The sequence below is a fragment of the Drosophila arizonae genome, chromosome 2 (assembly GCF_054131065.1).
Source record: "Drosophila arizonae isolate 15081-1271.41 chromosome 2, UAZ_ARI_1.0, whole genome shotgun sequence".
Classification (NCBI taxonomy): Eukaryota; Metazoa; Arthropoda; class Insecta; order Diptera; family Drosophilidae; genus Drosophila; species Drosophila arizonae.
The window spans coordinates 5064775-5085600 of NC_142922.1; the positions used below are offsets into that span (position 1 = coordinate 5064775).

The window sequence follows — 20826 nt, forward strand, 5'->3', positions numbered from 1 at the left end:
ACTTGAATCTGCCCTGAACGAGTATTGGTGAGTCAGTAACGCCTTCGATTGCAACTCTCGTACTTGTTCATTCTATTTTCAGCTCAAATATTATGTTAGACCATATATGTACATTCATTTGGGACACTTTACCACCTGAAGCCAGCCCCCGCCCCGGCCCCACCCCAGCCCCTAGAGCAGAGAAACTATTTTTAGAACAAGAGACAAAGTGTTTCGAGTAGGCAACTGGCACGCGAGCCGTTTGCCCATGCAAATGCAAACAGTTCAAAGTCCAGGAGAGAGGCTTCATATGGCATATGCGCTTTTCTGCGACAACAGCGACAACAACTGCAGCGATGGCAGAAGCAGGTGTAACAGGAGGAGCAGGAGCAGCAGGAGCAGCTAGGACAACAAATAGAGGAATAGACCATAACAGAGCGGCATATGCGTTCTATAAACAAAAAATCAATCAAAGAGTTAGGGCAAATATACAAATATACAAACACAGCCATGCATATGCGTATATGTGTGTATGTGTATATGTGTCTGTGTCTGTGTCTGTGTCTAGCGCCCTGTGGCCAAGCTTCGCACAAATGCATTCTAAATGAGTGCACAACTATAGCCCTACATTATAAAAAATTCAAATTTTTAATCGAAATATAGTGTAACCACAACAAAGCACGTTAGGTACATGGCAAACGGGCATACACGACTGACAGATGCTGGCTAAGACTGTGATTACAATTTACAAATGCATTGAGAGGAAAACTTTATCGTTTATCGATAAAAATACGTATTATCGATATGTGAAATGAAGCTATGCTGAGGGCTACTAGATTAGGGATTGAGAAGGACTTGAAATTTTCAGAGGGGAATGCTTTCAGTTTAATCTTGGCTTAAGATATTTTATATGTGTATTCAAAGTAGGAAAATGAAATATCACAATGGAATATCAACATATCAAAGGTTTATAAAAAACTGGAAGAAAGTAATTTCAAGCATGTGATAATGATTTGCTTGGCAACTTTGGTCTTCAGCTCAGGCTGGGACTTGAATCCAAATTTCCATTATTTACTTATGCGAAAGTTCAAACCACTTTTATATCAAATTTCAAAGGCAGATTACAAAAAAAAACAATCAAATCCAATATACCCCTTTCAAGCTACTCAAACGGACATAACCAGCACAACAGCGAGTGCAAAAATAGAATCCAATGTCCTGTCGCAATATCGTACAACATCCAATGTCCTATTAGCGATGCAGCAAAACAGATAACAATATACGCTGAAATATAAATGCGGTCAGAGCTCACATAGATACGCACGCACACATACACACGGACTGGCTACTATGTAGCATGTTTGAGGCTAAAAGCTAAAAGCCAACTGCTGCAACACTGCAGGCTAAGCGCGTTAGCCGTGAACTAAACCCAGCCCCAGCCACCATCCCCCCTCACTCCACGCTTCCGGCAAAAAATCGTAACGCAAAAAAAAACACGCTGCAGTGTTTGCCCCTTTTCCCATTTTCTCATTTCCTCATTTTTCATTTAATTTAATTGGCTAAAACATTGAGGTGTGCAATTTGAGCTAAAAACAAAAAACAATATATATGTACTATGAGTGGGGAACGGGGGGCAGCAGCTACTGAATAGTAACTATGGGAAGAAAGGGAAAATACACTGTTCGCTTGTCTAAATCTTACGTTGTTTTCCATTTGAAAAGTATGCAGGAATCAGAGACAGGGGTGGTTATAATAATTTCGGATTTTTGATATAATAGTGAAAACTATGAAAATAAGTATGAACATGAAAATATTATAAATATATCATGAAATTAAATATTTTCATATTTGTTCTCATTCGTATTTGCTTAAAATGTAGAGGAGGGCTTTAAATACTTATAATAATGAAATCATTTTTTACCATTAAATATATAATATTATTTTATTTTTGTCATTCTTATAAGCAGCTAAAAAAAATTGATAGCTAAGAAAAAACATTAACAAAAGTTAATTGTTTCAAGTTTTCTTTTTTTTTAGTTTCTGGGCTTCAAATTTAAAACAAATCAGTTGCTGAGCTTGTAAAAAAAGAAAACCAGTATAGTTTTTAATAAATATATTTTTAGAGGTTTTTAATATTTAAAAAAAAAAAAAAAAAAAAAAAAAAAAAAAAAAAAAAACAGAAACAAAACTTTATATAAACGAAAAATTATATATAAGTAACAATTCAAAAAAGAAAAAATTTTACTTTTTAAAATTATGATATTTTTTTCTGCTTTTATTTTCGCGCTGGAAACCAAAACCAATATGCCCAATAGTCGCAGACCACATGAGCAGTGTAATTAAAAAAAATGAAGTAAATTTAATATTTGACCAAATGGAAATGGAGAGTGTGGTGTTCACTAATTGCCGGCTAGCCCGGATTTGTAAATGCCAAGATGTTTAGCGCTTGGCGTGCGGCTTGTCGCTGCACCCCGTCGCGTAATTAAGTTCGCTCATGACTAATTATGATTGTGGATTGTGAGGCGACAGCGCAACCGACGTCATTTATATAAATCAAATAACCGAAACAACTACAGGTAAAAAGGTAAAATAAATACTAGTGAAACGGTGTTCTATTGCCTAAAGTAGAAGAGTAAAGAGAGATAGTGATGAGCATATTATTATAATACTCGGCATAAGCTTAAGTATGTATGTGTTCTATAAAGCCAATTGGGACTCATTTCTATTTTAGATCCGTTAAATATAAAATATATATTATATTCTGAATACCAAACAAATTCCTTGCTTTTTAAAAGAAAGTGAATCTGAAACGAAATCTCTTAAGGACTTAATTAATACTTACATAACCTATGACAGAAATATATATTACATATAATAAACCGTCAAGCAATGCCTTATCGCCGACACAGTATTTTAATTTAACTACAATGTGTTTCCAGCTAAAATCACATTAAACGCGCTTCAGCTCATGAAAACGTTTCAGCTTTGAAATCAGCAAACAAAAATCTGAAAATTAAAGCAGTTTTATCAATAAACTATAAACGTTTCATTTTATAAAGAATATTAAGTTCCAGCTACTTTAATTAAATAATAAAATTAAATAAAAAACAATAGTAATAAGTAGAGCTGTTTTAGACTGAAGTAACGACTGGGGAAATCCCTGATGAGCTTTTAAAAGGACGGACGAGAAATTATAAATAAGTCTGTCGGTATGCAAAAATAATATATATGAAAATGTATATTTTCATAAGAAAACTCCTCTTATGCTAGATAACTGTAAATCTATATTAAATATATAGATTGTGATCAAACTAATGCAGATGATTCTCGACAATTTCAAGCGTGATCAATTTCAAGTCTCTTTTGGAAATTGAACTCAATGTCTTCATGTCTATAGATGCTGATCATAAATATAAATTCATCATGCTACATACACTCATGATGAAAATATTAAGAACACCCAAAAAAATTTTGTATGTATATACTTTATGGTACTGCTGCCTCTCAAATATCCTACAAGACAAATAATGTATATCCATTTTCAGAATAAATTAATAATTAATTATAATTAATACTAATTTTATTTTATTTTATTAAAATGTTAAACATAAAAATATTTCAAACTACAAAAAAAGTATTTAATTTTTTCAGCTATTCTCTATGTAAATTAAATACAGAAATTATAATATTAATCACAAAAAAAAAACACAATTTTTTTCTCATATAAACTATTTACATATTTACTAATATTTCTGAAATAAGCTTTAATTAGGAGCTTGCGAATGGCTTGCAAGCATTCTGAATGCAAGCGCCGCACAGTTTGAGAGCCACAGGCTAATCAGCTGTAGTTGTATATTCTAATTTTCTCAACTTCATCTTTCGCATGGTTCACTTATCGGCTTTATCATCTCTTCTTCTGTTGTTCTCATTGTTTTGCGTCCGAAATCCGTTACATATTTATGTGTAGATAAGCGGAACGCCAAACGCTTTGAGCTTTGATAAACACGAAAAATCGTGACAAACTGCAAATTATATTGCATTTCACATCTGTTGCGGACTTCAGTTGAATTCGGTCAGTGTGCGGCGCAACGTGCGACCCCACAGTTCGAAATATTAATTGCACAGACAAAACAAATATTCACTTACATATACATATAGAAGTCTATATAGACTTCCGCTTAAATGGTGCATAAGTCATGGAATGTGCCCAAATTGTGCACCCAGGAGTCGAGCTGCCGCCTCTGGGGCTCGGCTCGGCTCACCTACTTGCTTTGCGCCTTCGTCGCCAATGTCCTGCAGATGGGCATGCGCAATATGCTGGGTCTGATCATTCTGCGCATGGTGCCATCCCACTCCCGGGAGGCACTGCAGTCCGGCCTGAATAACATTACGATGAATTCCACCTGCGGCAGCAACAACAGAGTATGGGTGGAGCCCAGCTTGGAGGGTGCTCAGGTAAGTCTAATGGAACACTTTGTGCTGAGTGCATGCGGAATTCTCTCTGTCCCTGTCTTCTCGCACTCTCCCCTTCTCTCTGTCTCTCTCTACATAGAGATGTAGTGATTCTCCTCTTAACTTTCGCAAACGCTAACTCTCTCACTCGATGTATACTTCTCTCTCTCTCTTCTACTTATCTTTCTCTCTCTGAGTCTCTCATTTTATTTTTTTCATTCTCTCTGCCTCCGTCTCTCTCTATCTATCTCACTTCATATCTTTCCCTATTTTTCTCTCACTCTCAATATTTCCTCACCTCTCTCGCCGTTTCACCTTCTAAAGCTCGGTGATCTACAATGGAGTCGCAGTCAAGCTCTGGCCTTTCCGGGCACCTTCTACTACGGCTTCGTCTTCGCCCTACCATTGGCTGGGCATCTAACGGATCGCTTTGGAGGCAAGGTGTTGTTTATCAGCTCGTTAACTCTGCAGGCTGTTGCCTACATTTTACTGCCCTTATTAGCGTATTATAGTTATGCGGCAGCAGTCACTAGTTTGGTATTTGCCGGCATTTTCGCGGTGAGATTTGCAAGTAGATTGCATATGGTTTGATATACTCAATTTGTCATCTGTCACACTTTAGGGCTGCGGCACACCGCCCCTCTATCAGCTATTCGTGGTTTGGGCGCATCCCACGGAGCGTACGTCGATGCTCTCCTTTGCCTACAGCGGCTTGATCTTAGGCTCCATTGGCATATATCCGCTGACCACTTATCTCAGCGAGCTTGGCTGGTCCCTGCCCTTCTACGTGATCGGCTGCGTTTCCCTTGCACATGGCATCATCTGTAATTGGCTGGTTTACAATAGTGTGGAGCAGCATCCACGTATCTCGGACGCTGAGCGTGAGTATTTGCAGCAATCTGCCCAGCAGCCGCAGGTGAGTTGATGCCATAAGCCTGTCATTGATTATGATTTAATTCTCCTTAATTCCTGCAGCATTTGAGCTTACCTTGGCGTTCGCTCTTGACCTCCCTGCCCGTCCATGCGTTCATTCTAACCCATGTCTTTCACAACTACACCTTTCTGCTCTTCTCGCTCATAATGCCACGATTTATGAGTGAAGCGATGCAGCTCAACATGAAAGAGGTATATAAACTATATGTGTTTATATGTGGGGCTAATAAATACAGACAGTACAGCTTAACTAACCTATTCTAGCTTAGATATTATAGTTCAGCTATATATTATATAGTATATTAGTTCAGCTATATTTATATAGTTGATTGTAGAGCTAGAGCTCTCATTATATACATTTATCATAATGTCATAACTGACATGGAGGTTCTTGTATGACTTTTGAATATTGTTTTCTTTTGTTTTGAGTTACTTCTTATATATGACCTATATAAAAGAATCATTTGGCTGACATAGCAACACTCTACATTTTTCCTTTAATTTCGTTTTGAATAAACAGAGAATATGGCATGAATAAAAATCGGCCTACATATTAGTATTAAATAAATAATAATATTGCTGGAATAGGAATTCACATATCATATTGTATTTTTAAAATAAATTAAAACCGAATTACTAGATGATAAGACATTTGCAATTTTTTCTAAATTACTATCTAGTATTATGTTTATGAGAATATTAATTTTTAACCTACCAACATTTTTCCTCTTCTAGATTGGCTTCCTGTCGTCGGCCCCATTTTTGGGCTCGCTGCTCTCTAAGATAATTTGTGTATTGAGTTGTTCCATTATAGAGCGACGTGTGTATGCCAAGCACAGTTATATACGTCGACTTTTGTACGTCGTCTGTAAGTGCATATTGTGTATCAAGTAAATCATTAAATTTAACAACTTCACTTGAATTTATAGGCTCCATTGCAAATATGATTTTGCTACTGATCATAATTCTGGCAGGATGCGAGCAAAAGATATTCGTGTTGCTCATGTTTGTGTTATTGGGCGTTACCACAGATATGGGCTTTAGTGGCGGCTATTGGCCGACATTATTGTATTTCGCGCCATCGTTTGCTGGCATGATTTCAGGCCTGGCCAACAGTGTTGGACACATATCGGGCTTTCTGGCCTCACATGTCATAGCCACGTTGGTGAAAACTGTAAGAGTCTGAGATAGATATATATATAATCATATATAATTTCCAAGTGAAACTAATTTTTGGTCTGTTTCAGGGTATTAAGTCAGAATGGAATCATGTTTTGCTGACGTTAATTTTTTGTAATGTGTTAGCCATAATTGTATTTGGTCTGTTCGGCAGTACAAATCTTCAGCCATGGGACCCTCGAAGCCAAAAGTCAGAAACCGAAGCCAAACCCTCAAATACCACAAATGAAACTGCTAACTAACAAAGTGCCTGGATATATTGTTGTACATATTTATTAAAACCGTCCAAAGTCGTATGTTTATATAAATATAAATGTAGGTGTATTAGTTATTTTTAACTTTATCGTGTAATATATTATTATTGTCACTAACAAACTTTAAAATAGAAATAAAATTGATGTAAACAACGTCATTACATTTACAACAAGAAAACAAGTTTGACGCGTGGATCAATAAATATAAATTATTCAATTATTTCATTTTACAAAAATGATCTGATAAAAAATGTGTGCATCGACACTGTATTCTGATTGTATCAGCAGTAATTTGCTAGTTATTTATATACACACATACTCGATAAAATTACTTAGTACGTAAACATATATATGTGTACATATCTAATCACCAGATTTTCGTTTTTACTCCATTCAAATTCGACATTGCGCGCGTATTTCAATGATAAGTTAATGAGCAACCCAACCTGTAAAAACTATCGATTTGGCTGCGGTAAATCGATTGCAAATACAAATCTATCGATGTACTCTAGTAAACCCGAACAGCTGTACAAAATTAATCGTCTGTCAGTTTTTGTTTTATAAATCATTTTCGATTCGTTTGCTTGACGTTCATGGACGTGTTTCCGCACACAGCATTTGAATTGGTTTCGCAATAGAAAAATTTGCGTGTTTTCTATCTGGATGCAACAATAAATTGTCAGTGTCTCCCTTTATACTTTTGCAATACAAAATTCTCAGTGGAAGATCAACAAAAGTAGAACATAGACTTCAGTTTGGCAGCTCTTCAAGTAAAATAGCAAAGTGAGTACACTAAATAAACGAGAAAAAGTTAAGTGGCTTTAACTTTAACTTTAGGGCTAAGTTACACAAGTGCGAAAAGAAATGCGGAAACATAAGGCATAAAGCTGACATGCCAAAACGTTTCCTGTTTTTGTAATTGCAGGCTTTTAATTTTGTTTGTTTGTTGTTTAGCATTTCCGCTAGCGAATGCTTCTTGACAAATCAATAAACGCTAAAATTTTCAACGACGCGGAGCGATGACGTCTGCCCCTAGGCCATTCGATTTTATGCTACGTGCCATTTGTTGTTATACGCAACTATAACAAATCACAAAGAATATAGCACGAATGTTGATTTTTTAGTGGAATATTATAAACTTTTTCGAAACACTTGTTACCTTGAGTACGCCGTGTTGTTTCAACTGCTTGCGCTCAGAGTTGAGGGAGGTTCATTCAATCATGTGTGTGTGTGTATTTACAGGTGTGTGTGTGTGTGCGAATGCATACTTAAGTATATGTTTGAGTGTGTGTTCATATATATTTACTATATACGCAGTGATCGCTTAATATTATATCCATACATGTGTGAGTGTGCTTGTTGGGTTCACGAAGTAAATACATTTAAAATTTTTGCAATATGGCAACTGTAGCAATACTGTGCGTACGCGTGTGTGTGTGAATGCGAATGTTTGTTTCTGCTGCATATGTATGTATGTATGATTATGTGCGGGACCGCACGTTCACATCAACATAGTCTATTACGCTTACGCACACAGCTAGGTATTTGTTTGACGGCACAAAAAGTTAACTACGCCCATGAACCAAACAACGTCCATGTCCGTGCCGATCCGCATACATATGCATATGTAATATGTATGTGCTTATGTATTTATTGTCTTATTGCGTTTTGCATAAATTCACAACGACGTCATTGTCGAATTTATTTATAGTTAATTTGTGTTTTGTTTGTTCACGTCGCAAACAGGTGATAACAGCGTACCATTAAATACACACATATAGCTGATATGCAGACATACAAATTAATAATTCTTTGATACTGCTTATCAAAAATATATGTCTCTGTGTATGTGTGTGTATTTAAATATATGTGTGTGTTATATACCCCACTTGTTTATAAACAATTGCCGTTGCCCTGTTTCCCTATGTACATATGTACATACATATGTATATGTGTGCGCGCCCTTTCTTTTTTTTCTTTTCGCTAGTCTTCTCTTTTACTCTTGTGCTTTGAGCTTAGTCATTCTGTATTTGAAAATATTTTTATGCGCCGCAACGGCTGTCAAAATGCAAAAAACAAAAATAGTGAAGACACATATTGGGCAAAACAAAAGCAAAGAGAAGAGAAAAATTTTTTCGTTTATTTGCTACGCATTTATATAAACAATATTTTATTATATACGAATGTATGTAATTGTGTGTGTTTGTGTAGTTGATTATGTGACTGCATTAGTATGTAATGTTGTTTGTTTTTTGTTTTGTTTATCTCAATTAAGCGATTGGCGATGGTGTTAAACCGGTTTCTATAAGAACGACGCAACTAACAGCTTTTTGCCGGCACTAAACGAGAATACTCACAGACAGGCAGTCGAGACACACACATATGCATACTTACACAAAGTTATTGCACTCATATAAATTTACTGTACATATGTACATAGTGTATGTCTGATTAAAAGTGCGTAGAAAGGGTCTCATATGGTTAAGCAATAGTGGAAACTACTTACATACATATACAAATATGTACATATGTATATGTTCAATGAAATATTAATTTAGTGTGTACTAAATAAGCTATTGATATGTACATATATTACTATGAACCCTTATGGACTTGTTTCTGTGTATTGGCTTTTTCTGCCAATTTAATGATAAATTTTAGGCCTGTCTACTGTTATTTAAATGTTGTGGAAAAACAGAACATGTGAGATTTTTCGAATTTAGTCACTCCTCAACTACGGATTCTTTGTTTTTGTTGCATTTGTATTGAATTCTTCTAGTATTTAATTTTCTCATTTCAATTTTCTGTTCTGTCTCTCGTAATATTTCCTCCGCCTCTTCTGTATTTAAATATTGTGTTTACCGGAAAACCTCATTACAGGGTGTATATTTGTCGAGAACTTCCGATTCGCTTTTTATTGCGTTTTCAAATGTTTTTAAATTAAATTTATCGATTATCAATTACAGCACAACCATGTTGTTAAAAGTACCATCTGTTGACTGGACGGATCAAATAGTTTACGTGGTGGACGACGACGAATCACTGTCTGACTTTGACGATGAGCCAGATTTCTCAGAATATATGTGGATGGAGAACGAGGAGGAATTCGACAAGAACGTAAGAAAAAAAAAACTGCAGTAAATCATGCTCTTTATATTTAATCATGTTGGCCGTCTGCAGGAGTTGCAACGTCTTGAAGAGGAAGATATCATGCAAGAGTGTTTCGAAGCCATGATCGAGGATGAGCTCGAGGAACAAATAAATGAATGGGAAAAAGCCAAGTGCGTCAAGCAAACATAGACCATATGATAACATAATAATAATAATAATATGATCGCTATCTTTGCAGAACGGAAGAACAAAATACGGCTTTATCTGCGCTACCAAAGAGTCAATGTAATATTGAGAAATCTGTGCTAAATCCCATGGCTGACGAATTCGTACCACTTTGCCATCAAATGGATTTTATAGCCTCGTAAGCGCCGGCCCCCAATAGTCTGAACTATATAACCTCTCACAGCAGCGATTTCAGATGTGCATCTGAAACGTATCATAGCAAGGATATTCCAACATCCCATGCAAGAACTCGATTACCGTTTATATATGATATTCACCTCCCTTGTCTAACCAAACATTTAAAAACAAAAAAACACACATAAAACCAGCCAATTCCAAACAGGCAACTATGTTGAAAAGTTGAAAAAAAAAGAAAAAAAAAAAACAAATATAAAACATTTGATGAAAATTACGCGCACATACACACACACGTTATCATATGTATAATAACCAACTCAACCGAAATGCAAACGAATACCATAAACATAAAAAAAATATATATATACTGAAAATCATTAAAAAAAAAAATATATATATATATATATATATATATATATATATATATATATATATATATATATGCGTAGAAGAGTTGAAAAAGAAGTTATCTTGACCCATGACTACAAAACTAACATTACGAGCAGCAAATTTCGCGTTTAATATCTATCTGGAGCCAATTATATATATAGACGAGCCGTGCTTAAGCTAGTGAACAAAACTTTCGTATAAACGTACAAAAATGACTTTTTACACACGCTAACTGTGAAAAACCATCTTGATATATAAATGTAAAAATTTCCAGCTAAAGCAAATGTAAACACTACAAGACTCGATTGTATTTGAAAACCAACCGTCATTTCGCTTGATTGAAATTTATGTTAAAGACGTTAATTGTAATTAATTTAATGCAAATGCCAACTACCTAAACTCGCTATAAGTTTAAACATTTCCTTCTTTTTTCTGTTGCCTCTATTTTTATTTTGTTCTCTCATTTGAGTAATTGTTAACTCGTTGTACGTTCTGTCTATGTTACAAAAAGAAAGGAAAAGAAACGACTTTACCTTTACCTACTTTTGACTCGCATACTAGTTATCTGCAGCTGTAAATAAGTAACTAATGTTGGAAACGAAAAGATAAACTAATGCTAAAATTAATGATATAACTACGTACTAATTTTAAATGACTTCTCTTACAGTATACATATTCATCTGTATATGTATATCTAGTATTAAATGCGCTGCAATACATTTTTTGTAAAACTTTAAAATTAATTCTTGTCCATTTGCTCGATTGCAAATGCATATGAAAAAAAAAACATATAAATTTAATTTAATTTACTTCTGTTTTCGGATGTAGAAATAAAAATATCGTTTTTTTTGGTTAGTTCTAGATATTTAAGACAGCTATAAAACAGATCTTATTTACGTTTTGTGTGATATAAAGATAAAAAAACGAATCAAAAAAAATATAAAATACTATTTTTAAAAATCCCAATAAAAAAAAGTATTATAGTATAAATCTGTTTAACTTTATTTGGAATAGCAGCTAATAAATAAAATACAAATATTAAAAATAAAGTTTGAATATACTGGGATTTTGAATCGGAAGAATGTTTGAGAATAACCCCTTATTTTGAATGCTCTAACTGTTGCAAACAGTGTGGCAACACCAAACGTTATAATATACAAAGTATCGATAAGAAGTCGATAAAAAAATTGCTGATAGCAAACATGGCGTCGTCGCCAATTTCTGGCTGACTTCTTTTTTGTTATTAATGCGAATGTAGAAAAAGTTGCAATAAATTGTGTGAAATGTGAAATATGTTAAGTGCAATCGAAGAGCGCGCATTGTAGCAACAAGCAGCAGAGCAAAGAGCAGGCTTCAGAGATGGCTGCGGCTGCTGCAGCAGTGCCAGCTGCAAACACAACAACAACAACGACAACACCTGCAAATGCACCTGCAATCGCAGCGAGCGCCAGCTCGGCGCAGTTTCGTGAAATACATAAGAATACGTGGTTGAAAAGACTGACGGCCGATGGCAAAAAGTTAACCGTGGGCCCCAAGGTAAACTATTTATCATCAGTTATAGCAGTCAAAATTACCTACCATTGATTTACAGAAATCGGAATGCAGTTGGGTGGTGTTCTGCGTGCATGATGACACCGAGGCCCTTCTGGAGGGCTATGCAGAACCGCGGCAGGCGGCCGCTCATATGCCTGAGTGGGCCGTGTCGCTGCGGGATACGCTGCACATATCACATGCTCTCATACCCAATTCCCATGAGTTTGAATTTGTAGTGACGCTCAGCAATGAAGTGTTGCGCTTTCATGCCGTTTCATGGTAAGTTGCGCACAACACAAACACACACAAACGAAGCAATTAACAATATTTTATTGCGGAATACAGGGAGATTATGCAAGAATGGGTGGAAACGCTGCGAGCTAAGCTGCGCGAAATGAAAATTCTATCGCCTCGTGAAAACCTATACACAAAGTTACCTGAAGTGCGAGCCCCATTGCTGCCCACACGTGATCCAACATCTCCGTTGCCGGCACCACCGCCCGTACCAGCGGCCATAGTGCCAGGGGTCGAGCGTATTCCGGCTCATCAGCATCCGCCAGCAACCATTGGAAATGAACAAACAGCCAGAGCGGTGGCACCAGTCATAGAAGCGGCTCCAACACCCGCTGTTGCCGTAGCAGCGCCGCCACCAGCAATGTCTAATACCCTAACACAGCATTTGCTTAATATGCTCTCGGATCCCATCAGCACGTACAGCGAACAAATTAGCGAAACAGTTTCAACAGCAGCTGCTGTTGAAGATGAAGAGGAGGAGGAGGAGCAGCAGCAGCAGGCAATTATAGTCGAACCCCCAAGCGCAACCACTGCAGATTCGAATCTTTCCGAAGATGAGTTCTTAACGCCCATACTACGAAACGGAGTGCGAGTCGATGTGGCAGCTTCATCAGCACAGCGCATATCTGCGGGTAAGCATCCCATGTCAAAGCGTTAAATTCAATTAAACTAAACATTCTTTTTTTACAGATCAAATCTTAAATTTTGAACAAATGCTGCAATGCGAACGTCTAATACCCAGGTAAATGCATAGATGACTCTATAGTCCCTTCGCTAAATCATTGTAATTATATTGTATGAAATCCAACGCCAACTGCTCCATGCCTTTGTCGTGTTTGTTGGTGTCCAGAAAGAGTTTGCGCAGTGTCATCAAATAACGCATTGTCATTAAGGATAGCTGATGCACCGCCGTTTCTTCCTGCATTCTAATGAGCTGCTTATAGCGTTTACACACACTAGCGTGCATTTCATTGTATGCTCTGCTAATTTGATCTCGTGTTGTTAATGACACATAATAGTCCATGTGATCGCGCAGTAAACGCCCTAACTTAATATCCATTTGCTCAAAGTGTGCCCGATCTCGTGCATCTTCGCAGAGCACAGAGAAAAGGGTCACGAAATAGGTTGGACGTTCCATAAATTGTGGCTGGTTAAATAGCTTAAGGGCCGTCACAGACGAGCAGGCAAAAATGTGCTTCATACACCCGACTTCTTTGCTATACAACTTATTGTGATCGCGCAGTGTTTCGTTTGTAGCCTCTAGGTTCTCGCGGTGCGTCAGCAAATTCTCTTTCTCTGCCTCCAGCTCCTGCAACTCTCTGAGCATCTCTTTGTTTTGCTCCATCAGCACCTTGTTGGCGATCTCCAAGCGCAACGAATTCTCTGCGCAACACACCTCTGGGCTATGCGAACTGAATGGCGAACTTGTATCCATGGTGGGGCTATCTTCGGTATTGGCATCTCCATTACGGTTATCATCTTTATTAACATCGTCGACGTTGCCATCTGCATGGTTCACCGTTAGACTCATCTGATGCAATGTTTTTAGATCCCGCTGATAACTGCGAGCATCCGTAAAAGGAAAACTCAGTGCGTTGTCATCGTTGAGCTGTTTGTGGAGCAATAGAAGCATGCAGTTGCGTGCAAATCTTTCCTCGGGATCGGCTGCCTGAAAGATCTTGAACCAACGCGTGCAGGTGGCCATTACGGCATTGCTGGGCAGCTTTTCCACAATTTTCGTCACGCTGCCCACTTCCCTAACGAACAACTCGTCCAGCGTCTCATCTGATAAAGCCACTTCATCGGTCATTTTAAGAAACATCTATAATTATTGGGTTGTTATTGAGATTTGACTTGATTTGACTTTTTGGATTAGTATTTAAATCTTGTTGGCAGTAGTTTACGAAGCTCACAAAGATTTCTAGATGTTAAGATTGTTGTGGGGCAAGCCAGTTATATTGATATTGATATTAAGATATTTAAGATTCATATTCTAATCTAGCTTATCAATATATAATATTCACTTTATTGTATCATCATCTAAAGCTTTTACTTTTCGTCCTCTCCATTAGACCCCAAACATCACGTTCCATGTCAGCTGGCGCCGCTGACAAAACCAAGAGGCCGCAACGCCAATCACCGCAGCCAAAGCTTCAAGCTTCAGCCACAAATTCAACTGCCGTCGAGGAGAATGGAGACAACAATGTAACGATTATACAGGTGTCCAATACGACAACTGCAACGACTACAAATACGACGCCAGCGCCCGAACTGCCGCCCAAAAATAAAGTAATAGCGGATATTTTTCGTTTTCCTGAAATCAGTTTGAAAGCCAAAGCGAAATCGCAGCCACAGAACGATTACAAAAGCAATGTACAAATAATTCCGTCCAACTCGAATACAATACAAGTGCTCAGCCAGCCGAGCAGCAGCAACAGCAGTAGCAGCAATAGCAGTGGCAATCCCTATACTATACCCTTAAAACCGAATGCTTCCAATCCGAATGCGCCAACTTCGAATGCTTCCACGGCAACAGCGAATGCCAATACAACAAAGGTGCAGGTGCTGGCCGATGGTGAGGCAACCACGGTGGCAGTTTATGGCACCTGTTACCCCACCACAGCCAGCGCTGGTGGTGCAAGTAAGCCAATCACCCCGAAGATGAGCAAGAAGATCATACTGAGCGCCAACAGCTCGGGAATCACGAATATACGCATCAACAATGAGCAGTCGCAGGACTCGAATGTCATCAGCGGCAACGTGCACTATGAGAAGGTATTCCTCTCGTCGAGCATACCCATCAGTAGCAACAGCAGCAGCAATAGTCCAACGGCTGTGCGTCCCACGAGTAGCCAAGGTCAGGCTAGCAATGCAGTGGTCAATGTGGAGGCGACACCCATGAATGGCAGTCCTGCTTTGCCACGTCGCGGCGTGGCCATTGCCTCGCCCACGCCCAGCAATGGACGTGTCCGGCCTCAGCTGACGCGCGGCCTAACCGAGCTGGTTATTAGCACGCGACCCAGTCGCCGTGACTTTCACTATCTGAAGCTACTCAATACGCCGCTCAAGACCAAGACAACGCCAAAGGCATCGAGCACGAGCACGAACACGAGCAATGCTAACAATAATATTGAACAGAGTGCTGCCAACAACAGCTCCAGCTCCGGTGCCAGCAATGCGACGCGGGATGCCAGCAATATTTCCGGCAGCACCAATACGGACAGCATTGAGCAGCGCAGGCGCAGCTCTTCCACATCGGATGCCCAAGCGCCGCTGCAGCGTGGCGCCACAGTCGCTGCAACAACGCAACAAAGCAGCCAGCGCGGCGCCAACAACAATGAGTTTGTGCCAGGACGCAGTGCAGCAGCTGCAGGTGCATTCCGCATGCAATCTCCGCCACAGGCTGTGGCCAGCCAGTCCAACAGCAGCAATAAGCGACTCACATTAAGAGAGCAGCAGGTGATGCAGTTGCGACGTGAGATCATGCATCCTGGTGGCGTGCGACTCAATCTGCGGCGCAAGGATTGTGTTGGTTCCATTGCCTGGGTGGATGCCTTCGGTGGTGTCTGGTGAGTCATATAGCCTATATCTGCAAATAAGTGTTTAATTGAAATGTATGTTCGTCTCATTTGCAGGATTGCGGGCTGGAAGCAGAAGGAGCATCCCGTGCTCTACAACGCCCTTCACATTGGCGATCAGCTGCTCTCCATTGCAGGCGTCAGCATCAGCAGCGCTGCCGAGGCAAATAAAATAATACGCAATACCAACACGTTATTCGTAAGTATTTACTATTTTAACATACTTACATACATCAAGATGTAAGCTAATTGTTGACTTACTGCAAATACGCCCTGACGTAAATTAGAATATTATTAAATTTATGAATCATGCTGTGTTAATATGTATCAGTTAAAATCTTGCAATATATGCTATATGATATAGATTGAAATTATAGTTTTAAAATAACTATAAATTAGGACAAGAAATTTAATGCTAAGCTTTAAAAACGTATATATATTTATAATATATACATAAGATTAAATAGTGTGAGTTATTTTAGCAATATGCGAATGTGTTGAAAATAGACATCTGCTTCATTAACATTATCTACCTATAATCAGCTAAGCCTGTCATTAGTTGCTTTATGTTTGACCAGGGAAGATTATATGACATCTTTAGCAATTTATATGGATTTATTAGAGTTTATATTAAATTCACACATTTTAATAGTAATATTAATATTAATATGTTGCTTAATTTGTAGTTACTTTACGTGCATTTTTGCATACTATGTAAATAAGACAGATCTAAATAGAATCATTTTATTGCATATAATTAATTAATGAATTTTCAATTATTACATAATTTTAACTATACAATAACTATACAAAATTCAAAATGTAATCTGTGTAAAAGAGCACAAATTTTTAGCTCACAATGCTCGAATTGAATGATTAAATCGTCATAATTTATGTCAAATCATTATCAAGACTAAACGAATACAGTATAGTATGTATGTTTATTGACACCAATTGTACATCCCAAATCATTATCAGACTTAGACTGACGTCATTGAGTATATTGCTTTGCTTACAGGTTGAAGTGCTGCTGCGTCGCATACCCTTTGGACGCGCCTATGCCATACGCCGAGATCGCGATGGACAGTGCCTGGGACTTATACGTGATGGCAATACCTCAACGATTGTGGACGTGGTGCCGAACAGTCTGGCGGCACGGCATGGACTGCCACCCAAGGTGATTACAAATTGCATTTCACAAATCATTTCCAATCAATTCATGCCATTCATTGATGCATTGCAGGCTCAATCGTGCGATGGCAGCACGCTGACCTTTTGGATACTGACGGAGATTAACGGTCGACCGTTGAATCTGTTTTTCAAGGATTTGGAGATACGCGATCGCCTCAATTCGGTGGGCAGGGATATATCGATACTGGTGCAACCGTCGGATTTGATAACCAAATTGAAAAAGCAACTGAAATCGTTGCGCGGCTACAAGGATTATCTAGTACAGTAAAATGTCGGCTGCAGCCTCACTTCAAAAGTGGTCGGCTTTTAAATAGGTACACATACACACACATATATATATATATATAAATACATATATAGGAAGATATATAGCAATGTAGTAACTCAAAACTGTTATACTATGTTATACGTGTATATTTTTGTATAACACTGGGCCAGATAACCATTCCATTATTCACATAAAAACAAAACAAAACAAAATGCATGTTTACTTATACGAACGAAATGCTATATAGTCATTTTTATATGTAGTAACTTTATACATGCGAGCATTAACGGAAAAACATATATACATATATAAATATATATTTTTGCAAATTTTATATAAGTAGTTTACATAGAAAACTATATAATGCTCTCACTTTGAGAAATATGCACAACAAAATTGTTCGAATATTATAGAAACAAAATTATGAAATTTTACAAAACAAACAAAAAATAGAAGATATTTTAACAATCAAAAGTATTTAATTTGAAAATTTTGAAATACTATTTTAATCGTAAATTGAATTGAATATATATACACAGACACACACACACACACACACACACACACACACACACACGTATTATACAAACCTGTGCAACTTAGTATCCTTATGCAATATTAGAGTGCCTCTGATTTTGTTTAATTTACGTTAATATGTTTTACTTTTGTATTTGATTTGTTTTTGATGACAAAAGAAAAATGAAACATCTATGTAACTTTAAGATGTGATAAACTGAGTACTCAAATTTAGGCAATTTTTAAAGGTACATTTGTAAAGGCTTTTTAATTTGTTTTATACATACATATATACATGCATACATATGAAATTTGTGTTAATATTTTGTCAGTATGCAATTATTACATTACGACATACGAGTATAATATATTATTATGTAACTTCATTGCGAAATGTTCATTAAAGCGATTCCATATACATAAACCTATTCGCAAACCGTATTTCGCTTGGCAGCAATGGTGTCTTGTTTCCAGATCCGGAAGTTGAACACGTTTGTGTCCAATGTGGAGTAGATGAATATGGGCATCGAGTTGGTCATGACCCACATGGTGCCATCCTCATCGATCTGTACGAAATTTAATCATAATTAGTAATGGCAAATGTATACTAAACTCATATTCTGACCGTTAAGTCGCTGGGGTAGATCATGGTTTCCGCATTGGCTGCCACAGTGTCATGGGTGGCTGCCGAGAACGGATTCCGCGTGTTCCAGCAGCCCACACCATTCGTTTGTATCTCGGCGTAGAAGACGACGCCGGTGCGCGGATCGTACTGATGCATTGTACTCTGCTTATTTTGACCCCGGCTGCCCAGCACACGGAAGTCGCTGCCATGATCGGAGCGAGCTGCATTCGACTCCAACTGGAGCACGCGGTTCGAGACGACGAACTCATTGTTGCTGGCCATGGCATGGAAGTAGACATCGCGACTGCCATCCGGCTGCTGGGGACCCAGTGTGACGGAGAAGATGCCGTCATCCCAGCGGAAGGTCTGGCCACCAATATGGAGATCTCCGGCCACAGGGTCGAAGTTAAAGTAATTGTGCTCAAAGCTCCACATGCGATCCGTTGCCAGGCTGTATACATATAGCCGCCTATAGACCAGATCCGGTATGTAGGCATATGCCTGATCGCACTGATTAGGCGAGGGCACATCAATGGTGAGGCTGGCCAGACCGCGACCCGTCTCCACGATCTCTTCGGGTATGTCGAAGCGCATCAGCTGACGATCTGTTTTCAGGTCCACTATCCAAATACTAGGCCGTCTTATTTGCTGGCGATTATCTGTTGTAAATAGAGGATTATTAGAAATAATTTGATGTGTGTGCATAAGCCATTGTCTTTGTTGACTCACTTGGATACTCCAGCATGCCGGTGTCAATAAACCACAATCTTTGGCACGCATCCACAGTGGTGCGATAAACGGAAACTAGATTCAGTTCACTGCTATTGAACTGGTTCATCTCGAAACTGGGATAGGCGTGCAGCTTGGGGCTGCTCTGCGCGCTGTCACGTCGCATGTCTATGTAATTTAGGGTCGAGGGTATTCCCACACGTCGCCTGGGCATCGTCACAAAGAGTCGCCCCCGAAAATGTGTTACGCCCATCGGCACATTGTTGTAGGGTATGTAAGGCAGAGAGTCGTCATCGCCAAAGCCGCTGCGAGTCACTACGCCCTCGGGCATATCCCGCGAGGTAATCACTTTGCGTTTCATTCTCCTTCGCTCATATTTACCTGGAAAAACTACGGGCGCTGCGTTGGGCAAAACACATGAACTTCAATTAATTTTTATACACATAATATGCACAGAGAGTGAGAGAGTTATGGAGTGAAATTTCCCAATAAATGGAGTTAATTGAAGTGAGTCAATTGTCGAGCTATAAATATATTTTAATTGCGCTCGAATTAAGTTAGCGTATTAATTGTTTTCTCTTCAACTCTCTACTGCTTTTATAATGATTTGTATATTTATTTATATGTACATACATATATAAATTTAAGTAAAATTGAATTTCAATTAATTTGTTGCCTTACATGTTTAATACATTTTATGAATATTATATTATATACATTATTTATAGAGCTTAATCATCTTGTAAGAGAGCAACTTTCTTCAACTTTAAATATTGAGCTTGAACTTATTCACTTTCTGATAAAGAATAAAATTCACATGTATGGGTAATATATAGCTTTACCTGATGGATTTGGTTGTCGTACTGCTCGAACATCGCCTCGGTTGTAAAAATCCATTTGTTTCCATTTAAACACCTCTATCAAGCCATCTCCACAAACACAACTAAGTGTAATCAAGAATACTACACAACACAGAAACACAGATCTTGACATCATTATTTTTATTCAAATAATTCGCTTTGTTTTTAATTGTCTTTTTTCGTTTAGATGTTCCTTATATGCGCGCTACGTACTAATAATCTGAAAGCGAGAACTCAAACTTTCGTTGTCAAGATCTCCACAGCAACTGAACGTTATTTTGCTTTAAAGTCAAGCTTGGCAATTTCAATTGTCAATTGATAAGAAATCTTTGCGTGAGAGTCGTGCAAACAAACCGGAAACCGGTTCTATATTTCTTATATATATATATATATATATATATAGTATATAAGGTATAATTATTCAAAGTTCACTAATAGGTACTTTGTACATATATTCATAGAAATAATTAATAATAATCCAGTCTTGACTATAAAAATGTATTCAAAATTTTCTAAAATAAAAGTACCACTTAAATTTGTACCATAATAGTAGGTTTTAATATATGTATAA

General features: G+C 37.9%; 5 protein-coding genes and 1 long non-coding RNA gene across 6 annotated transcripts; 3 read left to right on the forward strand and 3 right to left on the reverse strand.

Annotated features, from left to right (window-relative positions):
* Positions 1 to 3893: 3893 nt before the first annotated feature.
* On the forward strand, positions 3894 to 6955 carry LOC108617357 (sialin). Its single transcript, XM_018013144.2, has 7 exons — positions 3894 to 4434; positions 4756 to 4989; positions 5054 to 5347; positions 5407 to 5556; positions 6100 to 6232; positions 6294 to 6538; positions 6612 to 6955. Exons 1-7 carry the CDS (start codon positions 4162 to 4164, stop codon positions 6783 to 6785), a joined length of 1503 nt encoding a protein of 500 aa, XP_017868633.1. The 5' UTR covers positions 3894 to 4161; the 3' UTR covers positions 6786 to 6955.
* A 409-nt stretch (positions 6956 to 7364) lies between these two features.
* On the forward strand, positions 7365 to 10522 carry Paip2 (polyA-binding protein interacting protein 2). The gene is made up of 4 exons (XM_018013214.2): positions 7365 to 7580; positions 9764 to 9914; positions 9978 to 10078; positions 10147 to 10522. Exons 2-4 carry the CDS (start codon positions 9771 to 9773, stop codon positions 10274 to 10276), a joined length of 375 nt encoding a protein of 124 aa, XP_017868703.1. The 5' UTR covers positions 7365 to 7580; positions 9764 to 9770; the 3' UTR covers positions 10277 to 10522.
* On the reverse strand, positions 7377 to 8594 carry LOC108617455 (uncharacterized). The gene is made up of 2 exons (XR_001916106.2): positions 7957 to 8594; positions 7377 to 7876 (listed from the first exon to the last, which is right to left on the reverse strand). It is a non-coding gene; the product is annotated as an uncharacterized LOC108617455 (long non-coding RNA).
* A 1258-nt stretch (positions 10523 to 11780) lies between the features above and the next one.
* Positions 11781 to 18469, forward strand: LOC108617277 (uncharacterized). The gene is made up of 8 exons (XM_018013011.2): positions 11781 to 12197; positions 12253 to 12473; positions 12540 to 13120; positions 13179 to 13230; positions 14561 to 16057; positions 16124 to 16265; positions 17085 to 17243; positions 17310 to 18469. The coding sequence occupies exons 1-8, from the start codon at positions 12021 to 12023 to the stop codon at positions 17523 to 17525; spliced, it is 3045 nt and encodes a 1014-aa protein (XP_017868500.1). The 5' UTR covers positions 11781 to 12020; the 3' UTR covers positions 17526 to 18469.
* Positions 13174 to 14379, reverse strand: LOC108617377 (uncharacterized). The gene has a single exon (XM_018013168.2). It carries the CDS (start codon positions 14308 to 14310, stop codon positions 13249 to 13251), a length of 1062 nt encoding a protein of 353 aa, XP_017868657.1. The 5' UTR covers positions 14311 to 14379; the 3' UTR covers positions 13174 to 13248.
* On the reverse strand, positions 18291 to 20537 carry LOC108617366 (L-dopachrome tautomerase yellow-f2-like). Its single transcript, XM_018013156.2, has 4 exons — positions 20238 to 20537; positions 19396 to 19794; positions 18667 to 19325; positions 18291 to 18607 (listed from the first exon to the last, which is right to left on the reverse strand). The coding sequence occupies exons 1-4, from the start codon at positions 20389 to 20391 to the stop codon at positions 18467 to 18469; spliced, it is 1353 nt and encodes a 450-aa protein (XP_017868645.1). The 5' UTR covers positions 20392 to 20537; the 3' UTR covers positions 18291 to 18466.
* Positions 20538 to 20826: the final 289 nt, after the last annotated feature.